The sequence below is a fragment of the Dermacentor albipictus genome, chromosome 1, assembly GCF_038994185.2.
Source record: "Dermacentor albipictus isolate Rhodes 1998 colony chromosome 1, USDA_Dalb.pri_finalv2, whole genome shotgun sequence".
Lineage (NCBI taxonomy): Eukaryota > Metazoa > Arthropoda > Arachnida > Ixodida > Ixodidae > Dermacentor > Dermacentor albipictus.
Genome location: NC_091821.1, coordinates 86,344,656 through 86,362,690, shown reverse-complemented (window position 1 = coordinate 86,362,690; position 18,035 = coordinate 86,344,656). Strand labels below are relative to the sequence as shown.

Here is an 18,035-nt window from a genome sequence, read left to right as displayed (position 1 = left end):
GAATAGTTTCTCATTTCAAAATAATGTGAAATATAAAGTTTTCAAAATGTCCATCGCAAAAAAAAGGAGGGTAAAAGAAAGAAAAAAAGCAGAGAGGATTATTTAGGTATTTATTTGATATATCCATGTAATTAGGTTCATAACTGGATGTGCAGTCAATAAGGAGCTTGTAAACGAAAAGCGACTGCTTCTCGTTTACAGAAGCAGAAGTTTAGAAGCAGAAATTGTATGCCCCGTGCATTTGCTCACGAATCAATGCCTTTGTGCAATAATGTTAGCTCTCCTGCAGAAAGATCAATCGAAATAGTCGTCACTCTTATCGGTCTCTCTTTCTCAAGATTATGCAGTGTTGTTTGCAGTTTCGAATATTTAATAACTCCAAATAGTGAATTCATTCTTGAATTAAATATGAATCAAATAGTAAGGACTATTTGATTCATAGTCAAAATTTCTAATATTCACATGCCTCTAGTAGTTAGCCTGCAATCTAATGCAGAGGAGAAATGCTTGTGGAGTTAAGAAAGGTGCTGTAAGTTCCTGCTTAGATAAATTCTTAGCATTGCTCCTAAGTGCTCTGCATTTGATCTAAGCCAATGACTTTGTGACATGCACATGTGACACACTTGCCTCACTTTATAGTATAGTAGAAATTACATTGTGAAAGAATGCTTTAGAAACACAGCTTTTCGAAAACACAGCTTTATTGAGAAGGTGATTACTTCTGGGTCCTGAACAGGAGCGTGTTCACTTATTCCTTTAATGTCTTTGACTCTAGTTCTCCTACATGCAACCAAATACTCCATGTGGCTATATACGTATATATTTACAGTTTTTTAGGACTGTACAGATAATTTATAAAAAGGCTATGAGCATAGCAAACATAGTGTTCTTGCTGAGGAGTTGCTAGGTGAAGCAGACATACTTTGCTGCAAATAATGTAAGTTTTAGAAGATACAAAAATTTATAAATTCACTTTTTTATTAGAACCTTGAGGTCAGTTCTTTATATGGCAAATTTGGAGGCAGTCACATTTTGGTACCCCCCCATTTTTTAAAAACTTTTAAAATCGCACCTCATTCGAGATATTCATAATTGAATTCCAATGCTCAGTCCAGGTAATATGGAAACAGCATACTGGGAGCACTGAACAAGCAGCCCTGCTATAATATGAGATGGAAACGCCATGTGATTATAAGCGTGATGAAGTTTGAAACTGAAGGTCGTGGCAGACACTGATAAGTAGAGGTGTGCGAATATTCGTAACTTTCAAATAACGAATTGAATAGTGTCCTATTTGATTCAGTCCTCGAATGAAATAGTCACTATCTGTAAATGCAAATATTCTTAGAATACTTTTTCGATATTTGAGAATGTCAATTGCGACCAATTAAACATAAAATTGGAGTAAATGTCTGCTAAATTTTCACCCCCATGGGCATAGTACAGACACAAAACATGAGAACTTGCATAGTGGAGCAAGCTACGTAGCTTACGTAACCATACTTTACAGGCTACACAGAGTTCACTCGTACTCTCTGAAGAGTCCTGTGCATGTGAAGAAGCTAATTGTTTACCCCTAATGCTCCATTCATGCTTTTAATGAACAACGCTTTATAACGTACTATGTTATGGCAGAAACTTGCTAACTTTAAGAATACTAGCATGTGAACATTGTTTTACATTGTGATAACAGCTGTTCATTATTCAAAAACTATTCGATATTTGATTAGATTTAATTCACATTTGGCACTATTCAATTCGTATTCGATTTAGTCTCAAAAATCACTATTTGCATACACCTACTGATATGGCGCATCTGGCAAGCATGTGCTGTGAAGTGCTGTATCAATATTTTTCGTGACATGCTTTCAGGCTTTGTGGTGTGCTTTGTCAACCTGTATAAACCTTGTACCGACAGCATCTGTATGCCATGGAAACTGTGCGTGTAGCAAGGCACTGACCATGGATATTACATTGAATATGCCAAATATTTGAGAAGCCAAATAGTATGTTTGATTTCTGAGTCAAATTGTTTGAGCACTCACTGTTTGATTTATATTTACGTATTCAGGCGTTGGTACACCCGTAGACTTTTTCGCTATTCCTATTTAGGTTTCTCGTCACTGCACTTGTTTCCTTTTTTGTTATCCAGAAGTAATCCTTCCACATGACCTGTTGAAAATCCAACTTTTTTGCTAATAAATGATTGCTTCTAACATTTGTTAGAGTTGATGAGGCACTATGGCCACTTTTGCTACATGAAATATAATGACCTAGTGCCAACGGGCCAAAATACATGCTGACCTGGTCAGTGGTCAAGACATTGCATTTGTCACCTGCAGGACCTGGATTTGAGTGCAGTGGTCACCATAAAAATCGATATTTTGTTACATTTGAAGTCATTTACATGGTGAGCTGCATTACATCTGGCCAAGTCATATTGCCTTAAATTGTTACAGGGGAGCACTGAGCTGATATATTAATGCCAGACCCTGATGAAGTGATTGCCACTATGCAGTTGTGGCACATTTTAGCTTTCTGTTATGGTTCAAAGGTACCATTCAAAGGTGACAGGAGAGGATGACTAAAGTGGGAACCATGTGAAGCACCGGGGTGTCAGTGTCAGTTGGCACCTGGTTGTGAAAAAAAGTGACTATTCTTGTGGCTGTTGCGAGGAAGAAAGGGAGAATCCTGCAGGCCACTGCAACGGCTGAGACCTGAGCAATGGCCAGAAGAAAGACGCAACCAAAAGGGAAAGTAAATTATTGGGATAGAGTGAGGCTCCTGAATTTTCAGGCTCTCCGCTTTTGTTCACCAACCAGTGGGGAGGCATTTTTGAAATCTGCATACAACTTGCCTTTGCCTCCCCCACCCTCCCAGGTGAGCGCACTGATATCTGGCAGGTACAGACCTGTGCGCCACTCTCGCATCTCCCTGTGCGAAACATGTCAACAGAGAAGAGAGGGCAAGAGAGTTATTGTACAATGTGGCTCAGTTGCAGAAGCTTTTAGTCGCGTTTTCCATGATCAGAGGCAAGCTGATGCTGGTGCATACATGTGGGTCCTGTTTCTTGCACATGCAGAGCTACAAGCTTTGGCTGTTCGCAGAAAAATTGCTAGGCATAAGTTTCTTTACCAGCTCCGTCACAATCGATTCAGTTTGGATTCCAGCTTGTTCTTGCAGCCACCCGGTAGACGATCATCACATACTAACCATCCCTTTGCAGTTATGTTCTAGAAGCCGAGAGTTGACGTCTATAAATATTCATTTCTGCTTAAAACAATTATAATACCCGCCGTGGTTGCTCAGTGGCTATGGTGTTGGGCTGCTGAGCACGAGGTCGCGGGATCGAATCCCGACCGCGGCGGCCGCATTTCGATGGGGGTGAAATGCGAAAACACCCGTGTACTTAGATTTAGGTGCACGTTAAAGAACCCCAGGCGGTCGAAATTTCCGGAGTCCCCCACTATGGCGTGCCTCATAATCAGAAAGTGGTTTCGGCACGTAAAACGTAAATTTTTTAAAAAACAATTATAGAATGGAATAACCTTGACCGACGCATATTCGATAATGCTTGTTTACTAGAAATTTTTGAAAAAGAGTTGGTACTGTGCTGTATTGATTTAATGTATCCTTCCCACCCTGTAATAGCCTGGAAGGGCTCAGTATTTGAAATAAATAAATAAATAAATAATACCACCCACATGGTGTGTTCTTAGCAATTTGGTGCCCAATGTTCGGATATTGTGTATTTTCAGCTATTGTGCAAAACTGACTGAAAAATGTATATTGTTAACGTATTGGCTTGCCAGTTTGAAGAGCAGTCATGTTAAAGTTCTTGTGAAGTATTGACAAGGAGGCTTATACTGCTGCACAGTACTTTTTTCTATTAGTTTGCTCAACTGGTATCATGTCATAACTTTCACATTTTACTAAATATGTGTGTGATATTAGAACTAAACAATTAGGGTGCTGTGTGGTTGATGTCATGGTGTATATGTTTTAAAGTGGTTACATCTACTCTGGCTGTAGAAATTAGCTGATCTGCAGGACACATTAGAAATACAAATTCTCTTTGGTGTGTCTTGTATGAAGGGTGTAATGTAAATGAACCTTTGAAACTTGCATAATGGAATGCATCTTATCTCCCACATTGCAATTAGTTGGGAAAATCTCTGCGTACTCTGTTACTAAGCATAATGGGATGAAATTGATTCATTTGTTGAGTAAAGATTAAACAAGTATCATATGTTTAGGCTAGGAGCTGCCACTTAGCCCTCTAAGTGCCATGCCTGAGCGTGCTCGTGCTGTCAATGCACACCCCTGGCTGCGACTGAGGTAATTCATAGATGTAAAACATTCATAGACTACTTGTGCCATCTACTCGGAAGTTGGTTATGCTAAAATTTTATGGCAGGTTTTGTTATTGTATGATAGGTGGCACGACAAAGCTTATTGACTGTCGATCTTGCTCTAATTTTTTCAACAATGCAGAAATTGAAGAAGCTCTTTGAAGTCTTTTTTAATGCACTTCAGTTTTGATTATGAGGTGTCTTCAAAGGGACATTGACAGTGACAAAGAGGCTATATTGCCTGTGGAACACTAGTAATCCTAACCAAAATGATTAAGTGTAGCACAGTCCAAATTTTTCTTTGAACTATTAATTTAAAAGATTTGTAACTTTCAGCAACATTTCGTCATTAAATAGCAGTTGAATTTCAGGTCTGCTAATGTGGTACTTAGACTGAAATTCAATTTGTTGCAAACTGGGAAAAGACCCAACACCCAAATGGTTAAGGTATGCTGATGTACACAGTTTGTTTATAATTTATAAGTGCATTTTACCAACTTATCCTCATTGCTATGCAACAGTTAAAATGTTTGCATTCATCTCTGATGGCGTTTTTGATTCCTTATGCATGGACTGTGCAGAAAACATTGCAGAAGGAGATTGAGGCGAAAGTCAAGGAGTGTGGTCGATCATTGTTCATCTTTGATGAGATCGACAAAATGCCAAATGGGCTTATTGACATCATTAAGCCCTACCTTGATTTTCACGAGAAGCTGGATGAAGTCGACTACAGAAAATCCATCTTCATTTTTCTCAGGTAAGTGTGCCATCTTTGACCTACCCATGCACTAAATAAAGGCTTGCAAAAACTGTGTGAAATTTAGCAAGTAACTATAACTATCACATTTGTAACAGAAACTAAGCTATGCGACTTGAAATATTGTCACAGTGCACTGCCGAAGAAGAGACTGAGAACAGTGCCAAAGACAGTGATGCGGACTGATTCACATACACTGCCCACAATCTTGTATACCTCTGAACCTGTTGTAAATAGCCTGTAAATACATTTCATCTCTCTCTTCTGCCTGTAACATCTTGGTGGACGTACGAGCTCTTCTGCATGCAAGATGGAGTAAACGCAGCAGTCTCTCTTTGAATACCTCTGCTATGCCCATTCAAGGTGTAAAATGCTTCTGGTACTTCTGCTGCTCGCATTTTGCCATCCTGGCACAACCATAATACATGAACACCTTTTTCGGCACCACTGAACCGATGTTGGATAATGGCTTCAGATACATGAATAGGTGAACTTGTACAACCCTTCGGACCTTACTGTTGTGCTGGCGAACATGATATTATACAAGGGCGAATCAAACCACACTTTTTTGCTCGTACGCCGTGGACGTGTGAAGCACAACAGCCGCCATCTTCAACTGACAACAGCGGCATGCCGCAAAGCTACCGGCACCGCTGGTAATGGATATGTTGACTTCGGATTTACAGTCGTAATTTGGCTAAAATAATGTAGGTGCAAGGACTTTTTGATTCGCCCTCGTACGTCGAAGGGCACAACCCAGGTCTGGTTTGGGACCCCTGAGGAAGAACTCCCCACCTGGACCTTGTGTTAACAAAAGCTTCAAGAGTTGTTTGGCCACCAGTGTGCAGCACATTAAGACCTTGCATCCTGCATTCAGACTGCAGAGAGCCCTGCCTGACATACATCCAGGATGTGCTTGCTGTTTGCTGCAAAGCTGACAAAAAGGTCACAAGGGAATAGTGTACAATGCATTTAACCACCTTGTGTTTAAGAATTCTCCAACAGTACAGGGCATAATTTCTGAACACCATCACTTCGAAGAAGCAAAGAGCCATTGCATCACTCACTACTTTTTCTCACCTTCCCCACATGGCTGCTACCTGTGAAGACCTCCATCTCCCTCACGTTCCCAATGTGTCAGTGTTGTGTGTATCATTGACCACTAGGTTGACACTGCCGCTCCAGTTCTTCCCCAGTTTCATGACCCGGATGATGCCTATGCAACGTTCCCTTTAACCCGGACCATTGCCCATCAAGAATTGGCCAATGTCGAACTCATCTCACTTTGCTTCATCAGCAGACCTGATTACCTTGCTTGGTGTGCAAGTTCAAACCTGAAGCCTGCACACTCATCATTGGTATCACAAGCCAACAGAATGGTGCACTCCCACTGACAGGCCTGTCGGCTTCACTTGTGGACACATCAGATGCATTTCCAACTATTACTGCAGTCTTGGAATTCACAGCCTTGGCTCAGCTTTCTAACCACTCATTGCTTGTAAGGGAGTTGCCACTCTCTTGTGCAAATGGAAAACAAAAAACACTGTTGTGACATCTCCGCCCATTCAATCCAGTTGCTCATCTTAGCTGCACCAGCACGTTACCTGCTCGCCCCTATCTTGTTGCTCCCTGTCTCCCACCTACTCCCGGCGCTGTCCTTCAAAAAATTAATGTGCACAGCTCCTAGAGGTGATGTTGCCATGATAACTTGCCCTGAAATTCCTCTGTTGACCCTTCCTATGCATTATGACCTCATCAATGTGGCAGTAGGTGGTACACCCATAACTGTCCTGTTTAACACCGGTGAACATATACTATTGGCCATGAACTCTAATATTTGTGCGAGACTGAAGAATATCTTGATTTCTATCTTGCTACCTGTGATCTTTTTCATGGACGGCGGAACTGCAGGTGTTATTAGAATGCCTGTAACTTGTGCTGCTGTTGCCAGACACATACTTCTGTTTTATGTTCTGGACCCCTGCTCTCACAGTGTCATCTTAGGCCTTTATTTTTTATCAGCACATTCATCTCTTATTGATAGTTTGTGGGGGTTGTGCAATACTTCCTACCATGTAATGTGACCCTCTTAAACCTATGCCAAGACAGCTGTCTTCAACTGATCATGTTCACCTGCCTCACGTCCCCATGACTTATATTGCCAGTTCACCTGATCCATCAGTTGTGGATGGCAACTATACATTGTGTCTTGTGAAGTTTCAAACATGCCCTTGGGACAAAGGAATGACAACACAGTAGTGCAAACAATCACAAGGGCATTTGTTGCACCTTTCATACAGCTATGCCAGCTATCCGAATTACTACCAATAGAAACATACCAATGGACGCTGACAAATCAAGGAAGTCTGGCTTACAATGACAGGATATCGAGCGAATATGTTCACCCCCATGCTGGACAGAAATGCCTAATCATTCGCATGTATGGTCATGCGAAAGGTGGTGCATTAAAACAGTCGTATTTGTCCATCCCTGTGTCCCAGTCCAAAGCCTTTCTCAGGACGGGCCTGTGAAACATGCCGGCGGGCATGCGAGAAGACCGCGCGCGCGCCACCGAACCCCAAGACAAAGAAAGGTGCTAATACATTTTGCACCCAAGTAACCCTGCCATTAGGTGGTGTTAGCAGCACAACACTCATGCTGTTTCTGGTACTATTCTACAACTACACTGACAGCTACGTGGTCAAGCTGGGTTACAGGAGATGCGAGAGCCACGCAGGAAAAACAGCATAAGGAAGCATAAGAGAGCTGAGTGTCCCCACAGTCTCCGAAGAGTATTGTCCTGCTTGTGCACAATGTTGCCTCCCTACATGTTGTTAATCAAATAAAATGCAACCGCTCTTTTATGGAGAATTTTGGAGTATGCCTTTGCTCCTCTGGGGTATATCCCTTGCAATCCATACCACAGCTGATGACTACCAAACTTCCAACTTAACTGGCGACACCATCACCTGCCACTCTTGATTTGTTCCCTACAACTCCAATGTCAGATACCTTGATGGTAATTATCACTGATGACCCTCTGCTCAAGCATATGGGCACATTCTGTTGCCGTCTTGCACCATACTGAGTAACCACACCCTTGGTCAAACATCTGTTGTGAAGCATTGAATACACGCCAGCTATGCCAGCCTGATACACTGACAACTCTATGGCATCTTCACTACTCAGCACCAAGTCATGCGAAGGGATGTAGAAAGATGCTTGCTCAAAGCATCATTTAACCTTGCTGTAGCCCTCGGGGTTCCCCCATCGTGCTAATCAGTATGACAGATAACTGCCGGTGCTGTTTGCACTATAGGCATCTTACAAAAAATCCCAAAAATGAATTCACACTGCCACATATAGATTCCCTGGATTTTCCTACATGGTGCAAAATATTTTTCTTCAATAGACCTTTACTCTGCGTACTGGCAGATTGCAGTTAAATTGTAAAAAAACTGCCTTTGTCACACTGAAGGCTACTACCCAAAATGAGGCCCTGTAGATTATGCAATGCCTTGACTTTGAATGTATGATGGATGCTTTGTTTCATCATTTCAAGTAATTGATCTGCCTGTGCTATCTTAATGCTGTCATTGTCATTTTGTTGACATCTGCCAGGTACTATGACATTGAATATGAGCTGCAACATGCGAGCCGTTGCCACAGCTATGCTCTCAAGAAAAGAAGTGGAGAGGGTTTTGCCATTCCAGAAATGTGCATACCCCCATGCGTTATGCTGTGTGCTTTCTTTGCGAAATGATAATACAATGGCCCATAAAGCAGCCCATAAGTTCTTAGCTCTTAGCACAGCGTGCTTCGTCATGGCATATGCTGCCCTAGCTTTGTAACTTTTCTTGTTGTTTGTTTTGTTGTTTTTCTCTTTTGTTTTACCTATTTAATTTGCAATGGAGCGCTAGCTGATTGGTGGACCTGTGTATTATCGCTCTGCGAAGAAAGCATATTCTGAAAGCAGGGGGAGTGCACACTGCTCAAATGGTCACACTCCCTACACTTTTTTCTCAATAGCGTCACTGCAGCCATGGCTCTCACATGGCAGCTCATATTGAATGCGATCGTACCTCAAGTATCTTTTGGCAGTTTCTTGTTCTCTGCCAAGCAGGACTACAGCTCGATTTGTCACAATGTCACTTCACTTGCCAGCAGCCTACCACGCTTGGATGCCTCGTCAGTTCTTTTTGGTGTATATCCCTATCCCAAAACATTTCACAGGGTCAAGAACTTTCTCATTATGAACCATTCCAGCGATGTCCGAAACATTGTGGGCATCTGCTTGTATTTTCGCTGGTCCATACGCAGTTTCATCATTCTTGCCCCATATTCACTGCCACTGGTACATAAAACCAAGTATTATTCAGAAGACATTTAGTTAGCTGATGCATAATGTCATGACTAGAGCTCCCAACCTTTTATTGAAAGGCTACTCCCAGTGATATATCGACTGTTTAGTCAACAGGACTTTGAAGACTGTGACTAGAATGTGCAGCCATTTAAACATGGTGGTGGCATCCGTGATGTGCCCCGTGCACTGACCTCCTAGAGCCACTACAGAGGAAAATGATGCATGCATGATTGCAACTGTTGTCACTGATCAACTGCAACATTGGCAATGGCATTGTATTGAGTGTGACCTGTCATTTGTAGAATATGCAAAGCTTGCCTCGGAGGCACATATATCCATACACCTTCTGGAACTACAAAGTATTCTTGCCTGTAGTCCTACAACAATACTTCAGAATTGTGTTCAGAATTGTGTTCTTATGCATCTCTCAGGCTACCAGTCTTAACACCAATGGTTCAACTCCACAAACAAGTGTCTTCACTGCAGAGGTACATGCAATACCGCGCGCTATGAATTATGCCAGCAAACAAAACCTATGAGCTCGTCAAACTCCTTAAGTGTTTTCATGGCTCTAAAATACTATTGAAAATATTGTTACGTAGGAAGACGCAGACGAAAAGCTATGTACAAGTATATTTACAAGAAAAAAACGCTGCGCTTGGCCAAGAGGCAACAGCCCGTGCTAGCTTCTAATCGTCGTTGTCGTCTTCTTACTGCTCAGCTCTTCGTCATTGGAAATACTATCCTGTAGCACTACCCCCGGCGGCAAAAGCGCCGTCCCTGAGCGACTAAAGGCCGGAGTCTGAAGCAGTGTAGTAGGTCTTGAGTCTACTGACGTGCACGACCTCACTAGATGCCAGAGTAGATGATGAGGTTGAGCTCACAGGAGCAATTTCGTACGTCACAGGCGTCACCTGGCGCAGCACGCGGTAGGGCCCTTTGTATCGCGAAAGGAGCTTTTCTGAAAGTCCGACGTGACGAGAGGGCGACCACAGGAGCACGAGTGCACCAGGCGGAAACTGTACATCACGGTGGCGGGCGTTGTACTGACGCTGCTGCGTGGTTTGCGAGTCCGTCAGTCGAGCACGGGCAAGCTGGCATGCATGGTCGGCGAGGGTGATGGCGTCGTGCGCATACTCGGTTGTTGAGATCGCAACAGAAGGAAGTACCGTGTCAAGGGGCAAGGTCGGTTCGCGACCGTAGAGTAGATAAAATGGAGAAAATCCGGCGGTGTCGTGCCGGGAAGAATTATAAGCAAATGTGACGTAAGGAAGGGCAACGTCCCAGTCGTGGTGGTCCTTCGAAACGTACTTGGACAGCATATCGGTAAGAGTACGGTTGAACCGCTCTGTCAGGCCATTGGTTTGAGGATGGTATGAAGTAGTCAGCTTGTGTTGAATAGAGCAGGAACGCACAATGTCGGTGATAACTTTCGAGAGGAAGTTACGACCACGGTCAGTAAGCAGCTGTCGCGGGGCGCCATGCACTAAGATAATGTCACGCAAGAGAAAGTCCGCGACGTCAGTGGCGCAACTGGTAGGGAGAGCCCGCATGATAGCGTATCGGGTGGCGTAATCAGTTGCGACGGCTACCCATTTGTTCCCAGAGGATGACGTGGGAAAGGGACTGAGGAGGTTTAATCCAACACGAAAGAACGGTTCCACAGGGACGGTGATCGGCTGGAGATGACCGGAAGGTAGCACCTGAGGTGTTTTCCAATGCTGGCAGGGATCACAGGCAGCAACATAGCGTCGGACGGAGCGAGCGAGACCAGGCCAATAGAAGCGGTGGCGGACGCGGTCGTACGTGCGGGTTACCCCAAGATGTCCTGCAGTGGGTGCGTCATGCATCTCAAAGAGCACAGTCTGTCGTAGATGTTTTGGCACGACAAGAAGAAGATCAGGGCCATCAAGGAGGAAGCTCCTTCGGTAGAGAATGCCACCCTGGAGGACATATCGGCGAACGGATGCGTCGGTAGGTGTAGAGTGCAGATGCTCGATGAGTACTCGCAGCGATAGGTCTCGGTATTTCTTATCAGCGATAGCGAAGGCAAACACAGAGAAAATGCCGTCGGCGGTACTACTGTCGGCGTCGTCAGACTCGTCTACCAAGTAGCGAGACAGGCAGTCAGCGTCCTTGTGTAGTCGGCCAGATTTGTAGGTGACAGAGAACGAATATTCTTGGAGGCGTAAGGCCCAGCGACCAAGTCTTCCTGTAGGGTCTTTCAATGAGTATAACCAGGGTGGTTGCTTGGGCTAGTTGGTAATTCATGATCAAAAATAACGTACAGCGCAAAGGACAAGGACAGCGATAGACGACATACACAGCGCTGTGTATGTCGTCTATCGCTGTCCTTGTCCTTCGCGCTGTACGTTATTTTTGAGTTTAACCAGCAAAGCGCGTGATGGTCTGTGACAACGCAAAAGGGTCAACCATATAAGTATGGGCGGAACTTCGCAACCGCCCAAACTAGGGCCAGACACTCATGCTCAGTGATGGAATAGTTGCGCTCCACGGGCGAGAGGAGCCTGCTGGCGTAAGCGATAACACGGTCGTGGCCACGCTGGTGTTGTGCCAGTACTGCGCCAATTCCGTAACCACTGGCATCAGTACGGACTTCGGTAGGCGCAGAAGGATCGAAATGGGCCAGAACGGGAGGCGTTGTGAGAAGGTCGATTAGAAGCAAGAATGCAGAGGCCTCGTTATCGCCCCACTGGAAAGGGGCGTCTTTTTTTCAAACGCTCGGTTAGTGGTCGTGCTATGGCTGCGAAATTTTTCACGAAATGGCAGAAGTACGAGCAAAGGCCGATGAAGCTGCGCACATCCTTGACACACTTTGGAACAGGGAAGTGCGTAACAGCATGAATCTTGCCTGGGTCCGGTTGCACTCCGTTCACATCAACGAGATGTCCAAGGACGGTAATCTGGCGACGGCCGAATTGGCACTTCGATGCGTTGAGTTGCAGACCGGCTCGCCGAAAAACGTCCAGGACTGCTGAGAGGCGCTCGAGGTGCGTAGCGAATGTTGGGGTGAATACTATAACGTCGTCCAAGTAGCACAGGCACGTGGACCATTTGAAACCGTGAAGAAGGGAGTCCATCATGCGTTCAAAAGTGGCAGGAGCGTTACATAGACCGAACGGCATCACTTTGAATTGATAAAGACCGTCGGGTGTTACAAAGGCAGTCTTCTCGCGGTCGAGATCGTCCACGGCAATCTGCCAATAGCCAGAGCGAAGGTCAATAGAGGAGAAATAGTGAGCACCGTGGAGGCAGTCAAGGGCGTCATCAATCCGAGGTAGGGGATACACGTCCTTTTTGGTAACTCTGTTAAGGTGCCGATAATCCACGCAAAAGCGCCATGAGCCATCCTTCTTTTTTACCAGCACAACAGGTGACGCCGATGGACTACGTGACGGTTCAATAATGGTCTTGGCAAGCATTTTGCGAACTTTGGTGTGAATAACTTGACGCTCAGCCGGTGATACTCGATACGGGCGGCGATGAATAGGAGGGGCATCACTGGTATTAATGCGATGTTTAACAGCTGTTGTTTCGGCCAAAGGACGATCGTTAAAGTAAAAAATATCTTGGTAGGAAATCGGAACGCGGTAGAGCGCATGAGCGTGCTCGGAAGGCATGTCGGGTGCAATCATTTTTTGTAAGTTGGCGATGGTACAAGTTGCCAACTGCGACGGTAGAGGAGGATCGGCTGAATTGTCGTCTACTGAAATCAATGCTACAGAGTGATCCTCGAATGAGCAAAGTTGGGCCAGAGACATCCCACGTGGCAGCACTTGTGTCGTCAAGCCAAAATTGACCACTGGCAGGTAGACGCAATTTGCCGTAATAGATAAAAGTGTGTGAGGTACTGTGATCCCGTGTGTAAGGGGGATGCTTGCATAGGAGCCGCGATGTAGTGACCGTCGGGGACTGGTGGGGATGACACGAAGTCAACGTAAGTCAGTGCCGAAGGTGGCAAGCGAATGAAGTCGACGGAACTGAGGCGAGTAGGGTGTTGTTCAGCGGGATCCAGAACAGGCAGGTCGAGGCGGAGAGTACTGGCGGAGCAATCGATGAGAGCAGAATGTGCTGAGAGGAAGTCTAAGCCAAGGATGATGTCGTGGGGACAGTGGGCGATGACTGTGAATAGCACGATTGTTGAGCGATCAGCGAAGGAGACGCGGGTGGTACACATACCAATTACGAGGGCTCTTCCGCCATCGGCGACACGGACAACAGGCGCCGTGGCGGGCGTGATAATTTTCTTGAGCCGGTTACGAAGGTCAGCGCTCATTACGGACAAATGCGCCCCAGTGTCTATGAGTGCAGACACAGAAACACCGTTGACTTGCACGTCAAGAAGGTTCAGATGAGTGAGCAACGTCAGTAGACGATTTGGCGGCGTAGGGAGCAATGCAGCGTCACCTTGAGGCGCTGCATTGTCTAGTTTTCTGGCTGGGAGCGGCGTCCGAAGGGAGTCGGCGAATAGGAGCGACGGGGCTGGCGAGAGCGAGATTGTCATCATTGGGGCGAAGGCGAACGAGAATAGGAGCGGTTATCGGAACGAGAACCAGCGGCGGCGTTATCGGAGCGTGCGGCATAAGGACGAGAAGGGCCACCTGGGGGGCGAGAGTAGGCAGTATAAGTAGGCCGGTTCGGGGAACTCCAGCGACTGCGACAGTGCCGAGAAATGTGCCCGATTCGATGGCAGTGGAAACAAATGGGCTTGTCGTCAGCAGTGCGCCATTCAGATGGGTTGCGGGAATGTGGTGGGTAAGAAGATGCGGGACGGGGCGGAATCGAAGAAGCCGGGCGGGTATCAGGACGATGGGCCGAGTAGATGGTATGAAGACCCATGTTTTTGAACTTTTGGCAGACAACTGCCTGGATCAGTGAGACCATGACTGCAGATGTGTTGGTGGGACTGGAGTGGAAGGCAGCTGGATAGGCGGCCTCGATCTCACGCCGGACGATCCTGGTAACAGCGGCAGTGTTGTTGGGACGAGGAGTGTCGGCACAGGAAGATGTCGTTGGGGTGTTGGGTAGACGGGCAAAATGCTGGTCAATACAACGGCTTTTAGCGAGTTCCAGGCGGCGGCACTCTTTTATAACAGCATCCACCGTCGCTACGTTGTTGCAAACGAGCAAGTTGAAGGCGTCATCAGCAATGCCTTTGAGGATGTGGGCAACCTTGTCAGACTCAGTCATGTGGGTGTCAACTTTGCGGCACAGAGCCAAGACGTTCTGAATGTACGTGACATAGGGCTCTGTTGACGTCTGCACACGACCAGAAAGCGCCTTCTGCGCGGCAAGTTGGTGACCGTAGGGGTTGCCGAACAAGTCTCGAAGCTGTGCCTTAAGTGAATCCCAACTGGTGAGCTCATCTTCGTGCATGCGATACCAAACTCTAGGTGTGCCACCGAGGTAAAAGACTACGTTGGCGAGCATAATAGTAGGGTCCCACCGGTTATTGCGGCTGACGTGTTCATACAGGCTGATCCAGTCATCGACGTCTTCCCCATCTTTGCCCAAGAATACGCCAGGATCACGGGGAGCGGGGAGAGTGATGTAGGTCATCGAGGTGGCAGCAGGTGTCAGAGCCGGCGGAGTCGGGTTGTCGTCGCCGGGAGCCATGAAGGAAGGCTCGACGTACCGTCCACTGTGAAGCTCCGTGACGAGGTACAGGGAACGTCCACCTCCACCAGATATGTTACGTAGGAAGGCGCAGACGAAAAGCTATGTACAAGTATATTTACAAGAAAATATGCTGCGCTTGGCCAAGAGGCAACAGCCCGCGCTAGCTTCTAATCGTCGTCGTCGTCTTCTTACTGCTTGGCTCTTTGTCATTGGAAATACTATCCCGTAGCAATATAAAAGCCTTGTATTTATAGATCTTTACTCATCACTCTGTACTGCTTATATGCACAACCAACAGATAGTATGCTATGTGTCTGACCATAGAAGGATAGAGGCAATGTACTACAGTTAAACCTCAGTATTGTGAAGTCACTAAAATTAGTAATTTGTTTCATTATGTAAATTTGTTAGATTAAAATTCACTCTTTTATGCAAATAAGTACAATAAAAATTGAATTTTTCATTCTATCGTTCATTTCATGGTCCTTTAAAGGGCCCCTCACCAGGCCAAATAGCAAATTTTGTTTATACATTAGAAGTTATGTGCCCTCTTCAAAGCGTCCTAACGCAAAAATTTTTCAGATTGGTTCCTTAATAGCCGAGATATAAATATTTCAGTGCCATGAACCCATGATTTCAGGAGGCGAGCGTAACTGCCAACAACGACACTCTCTCCACTTGCCCCGTCTAGCCTCTCCAAGCAGAATTCCTTCCTTCCCTGCGTTCTCCCATACCAGAGCTGGATGATTGCGCGACACATATGTCACAGGCCCTGCTTTCTTTTTTCTTGCGCAAGCTGTTGCGTTTGTCTTGTTTCGTGCAGCGCGCACTTTCGCACATTGTGCATGAGAACACCTGACTAGTGGTATAAGTCAGTGCTACGCAAACATTGAGGAAGATGCAGGCAGATCGCAGAGCATGATTGCGCGCTGGAACATCGTAAAAACTGACATAAATTGGCTCTCAGTAACGCAACTGCTCGACGTGGGAACAAGCAGGTGAAATGGAAGTACATCTCTCTTGCTGCAGTGCAAAGTAAAACAAAAGCATGCAGACATTCAGTTTGTGTGTTTTATTATTTCTCTGAACTTTAATTTGTCTATTGAAGCAACAGATTACACAAATAACAGATGTTGCATTGAATAATTCTCGAAGTGCCATGGGTCACTATAAGTGATGTCACAGCATATACAGTCGCTGACTGATTTTTCGGACTCCAAAAATTCGGACATGCTCAATTATTCGGTCTGCATCGCTGCACCGCCATTCTCCCCATAGACCATAATGTATAACAACTGCCGAAAGTTCGGACACCTTGCAACCTCTTGTCTGATTTTTCGGACACTCCTTGAGCCAACTCGATTGAAAGCACCATGCACCGACTCTGATGGGTGCATTGTTCAACTTGCTGAACGCCATTTTTGTTTTAAACGGAGCCTCCTTGCTGCCCCACGAAGTGGCGCTACTGCAAATCCCCGCTTATCATCATCGTTTATGCCTGGTTCGTGGCTACAGCAGTTCCAGTCTCAGCTTAGTAAGCCATGTCAAGACAATCCAGCAGCTGATTTGTTTGTTTCTTCGTGCACGATGTTGCGAGTAGGCCACGTTTTTAGTTTGTGCGACTGGTATCGGCGTGACGGCGTGGTGATGTTTGCTTTGTTGGCTGTGTCGAGGCTGCGGTGATGCAACGTGGCATAAGGAAACATAGCGTCAAGTGTCTAATGGCACCAACAGTGCCCGCGCAGACTGCGCTGGGGAATACCGGCTAGCGGGTGCCGGGAGCCTAGGATTTGTCGCGTTCCGGTGTGCACCCTACTGACGCCGAAAGTGTTCTGCCAAGACCTGTGCAGTGGTTCCGGACACCGTCTCATTTGACAGTTTCACAGGTGCTCACGCTGCTGTACTGACATGCGCAGAACTCGATGACAGCGAGATCATTCGTCAGGTTTCTGCTGCACCGCCGGACGATGACTCTGAGTTGGAAGATGACGCACCATGTGCTACGCTGCCATCGCATGCGGAGCGTACGCAAGCAGTGACTGTTCTTTCAGCCGCCTATATTGACCGTACGGCCCTCTCCGAGTTTCAGGCTTATCTGATTGCGCGTAAATGGAACAGCATGCAATGGGGCATTCATGATTTCTTCAAGCCTACTGCCGAGCCTGAATAAGTGCGTGGAAATAAAGGATTTCTTTTTTTTTTCTTAACCCTTTCGCTGTCGGACCTTTCTGACCGTGACGCACCCCCAGTGTCGGCTTGGTTTCAGGGAACGAGCATAACAGGGAATGAACATAGCAATTTATTTTTGATTATGATTGGTATACAAATAACATAGTCAATGCAATATACACATTTCAGTGTTCTGCAGCTGTTGTTAGTAAACATCATCATCATCATCAGCTTGACTTATAAATCCCTTCAACATCCGAATCTGACGATGCGGAACCCTCTTCCTCGCATGCGACTCTGTGCGAGTCCGAATCCGAGCTCGGCTCGTATTCTGAATCGGAATTGAGCCACCGCTCCAATGAGCAGACGAAGGTCCCGCGCACTGAGCCATCCGAAAGTAACCGCGCGCAGGGAGGATGCGCTTTCAGTCGCCGGCACAACGGAGATAAATGGGACGTTGCGTGATCAAGATCACAGAGAGAGATGGAAAAAGGCTAAACAAAGTTCGAAGGGCTTTACGTTTACTGCTGCAAGTCGAAAGCGAGGGTGCGGCGAGAGAGCGAAAGCAGCAACGAGTCACTCTTTTCGGAGAGGCAACAGCACGTGCGCCTGAACTTGACGCGCGCCGTAGCAGGCACACCAACAGAAGAAAAAATAAAAACCTTCAAACCAGCGGAGATGGCAGAACAACCCTTGAACCCATAACCACACGCGCGGGACGCATGATACAGCGAACACGGAGCCACCGCGCCAC

The 18,035-nt window shown here is 46.1% G+C and overlaps 1 protein-coding gene across 1 annotated transcript in view; it reads left to right on the top strand.

Moving 5' to 3' along the window:
- The window catches only part of LOC135896238 (torsin-1A-like), a 38,878-nt gene that overhangs the window by 12,904 nt on the left and 7,939 nt on the right, over positions 1-18,035 (top strand). The window contains exon 3 of the mRNA XM_065424598.1: positions 4,934-5,109. Coding sequence (XP_065280670.1) covers positions 4,934-5,109 — 176 coding nt within the window. The remainder of the gene's footprint in view (positions 1-4,933; positions 5,110-18,035) is intronic.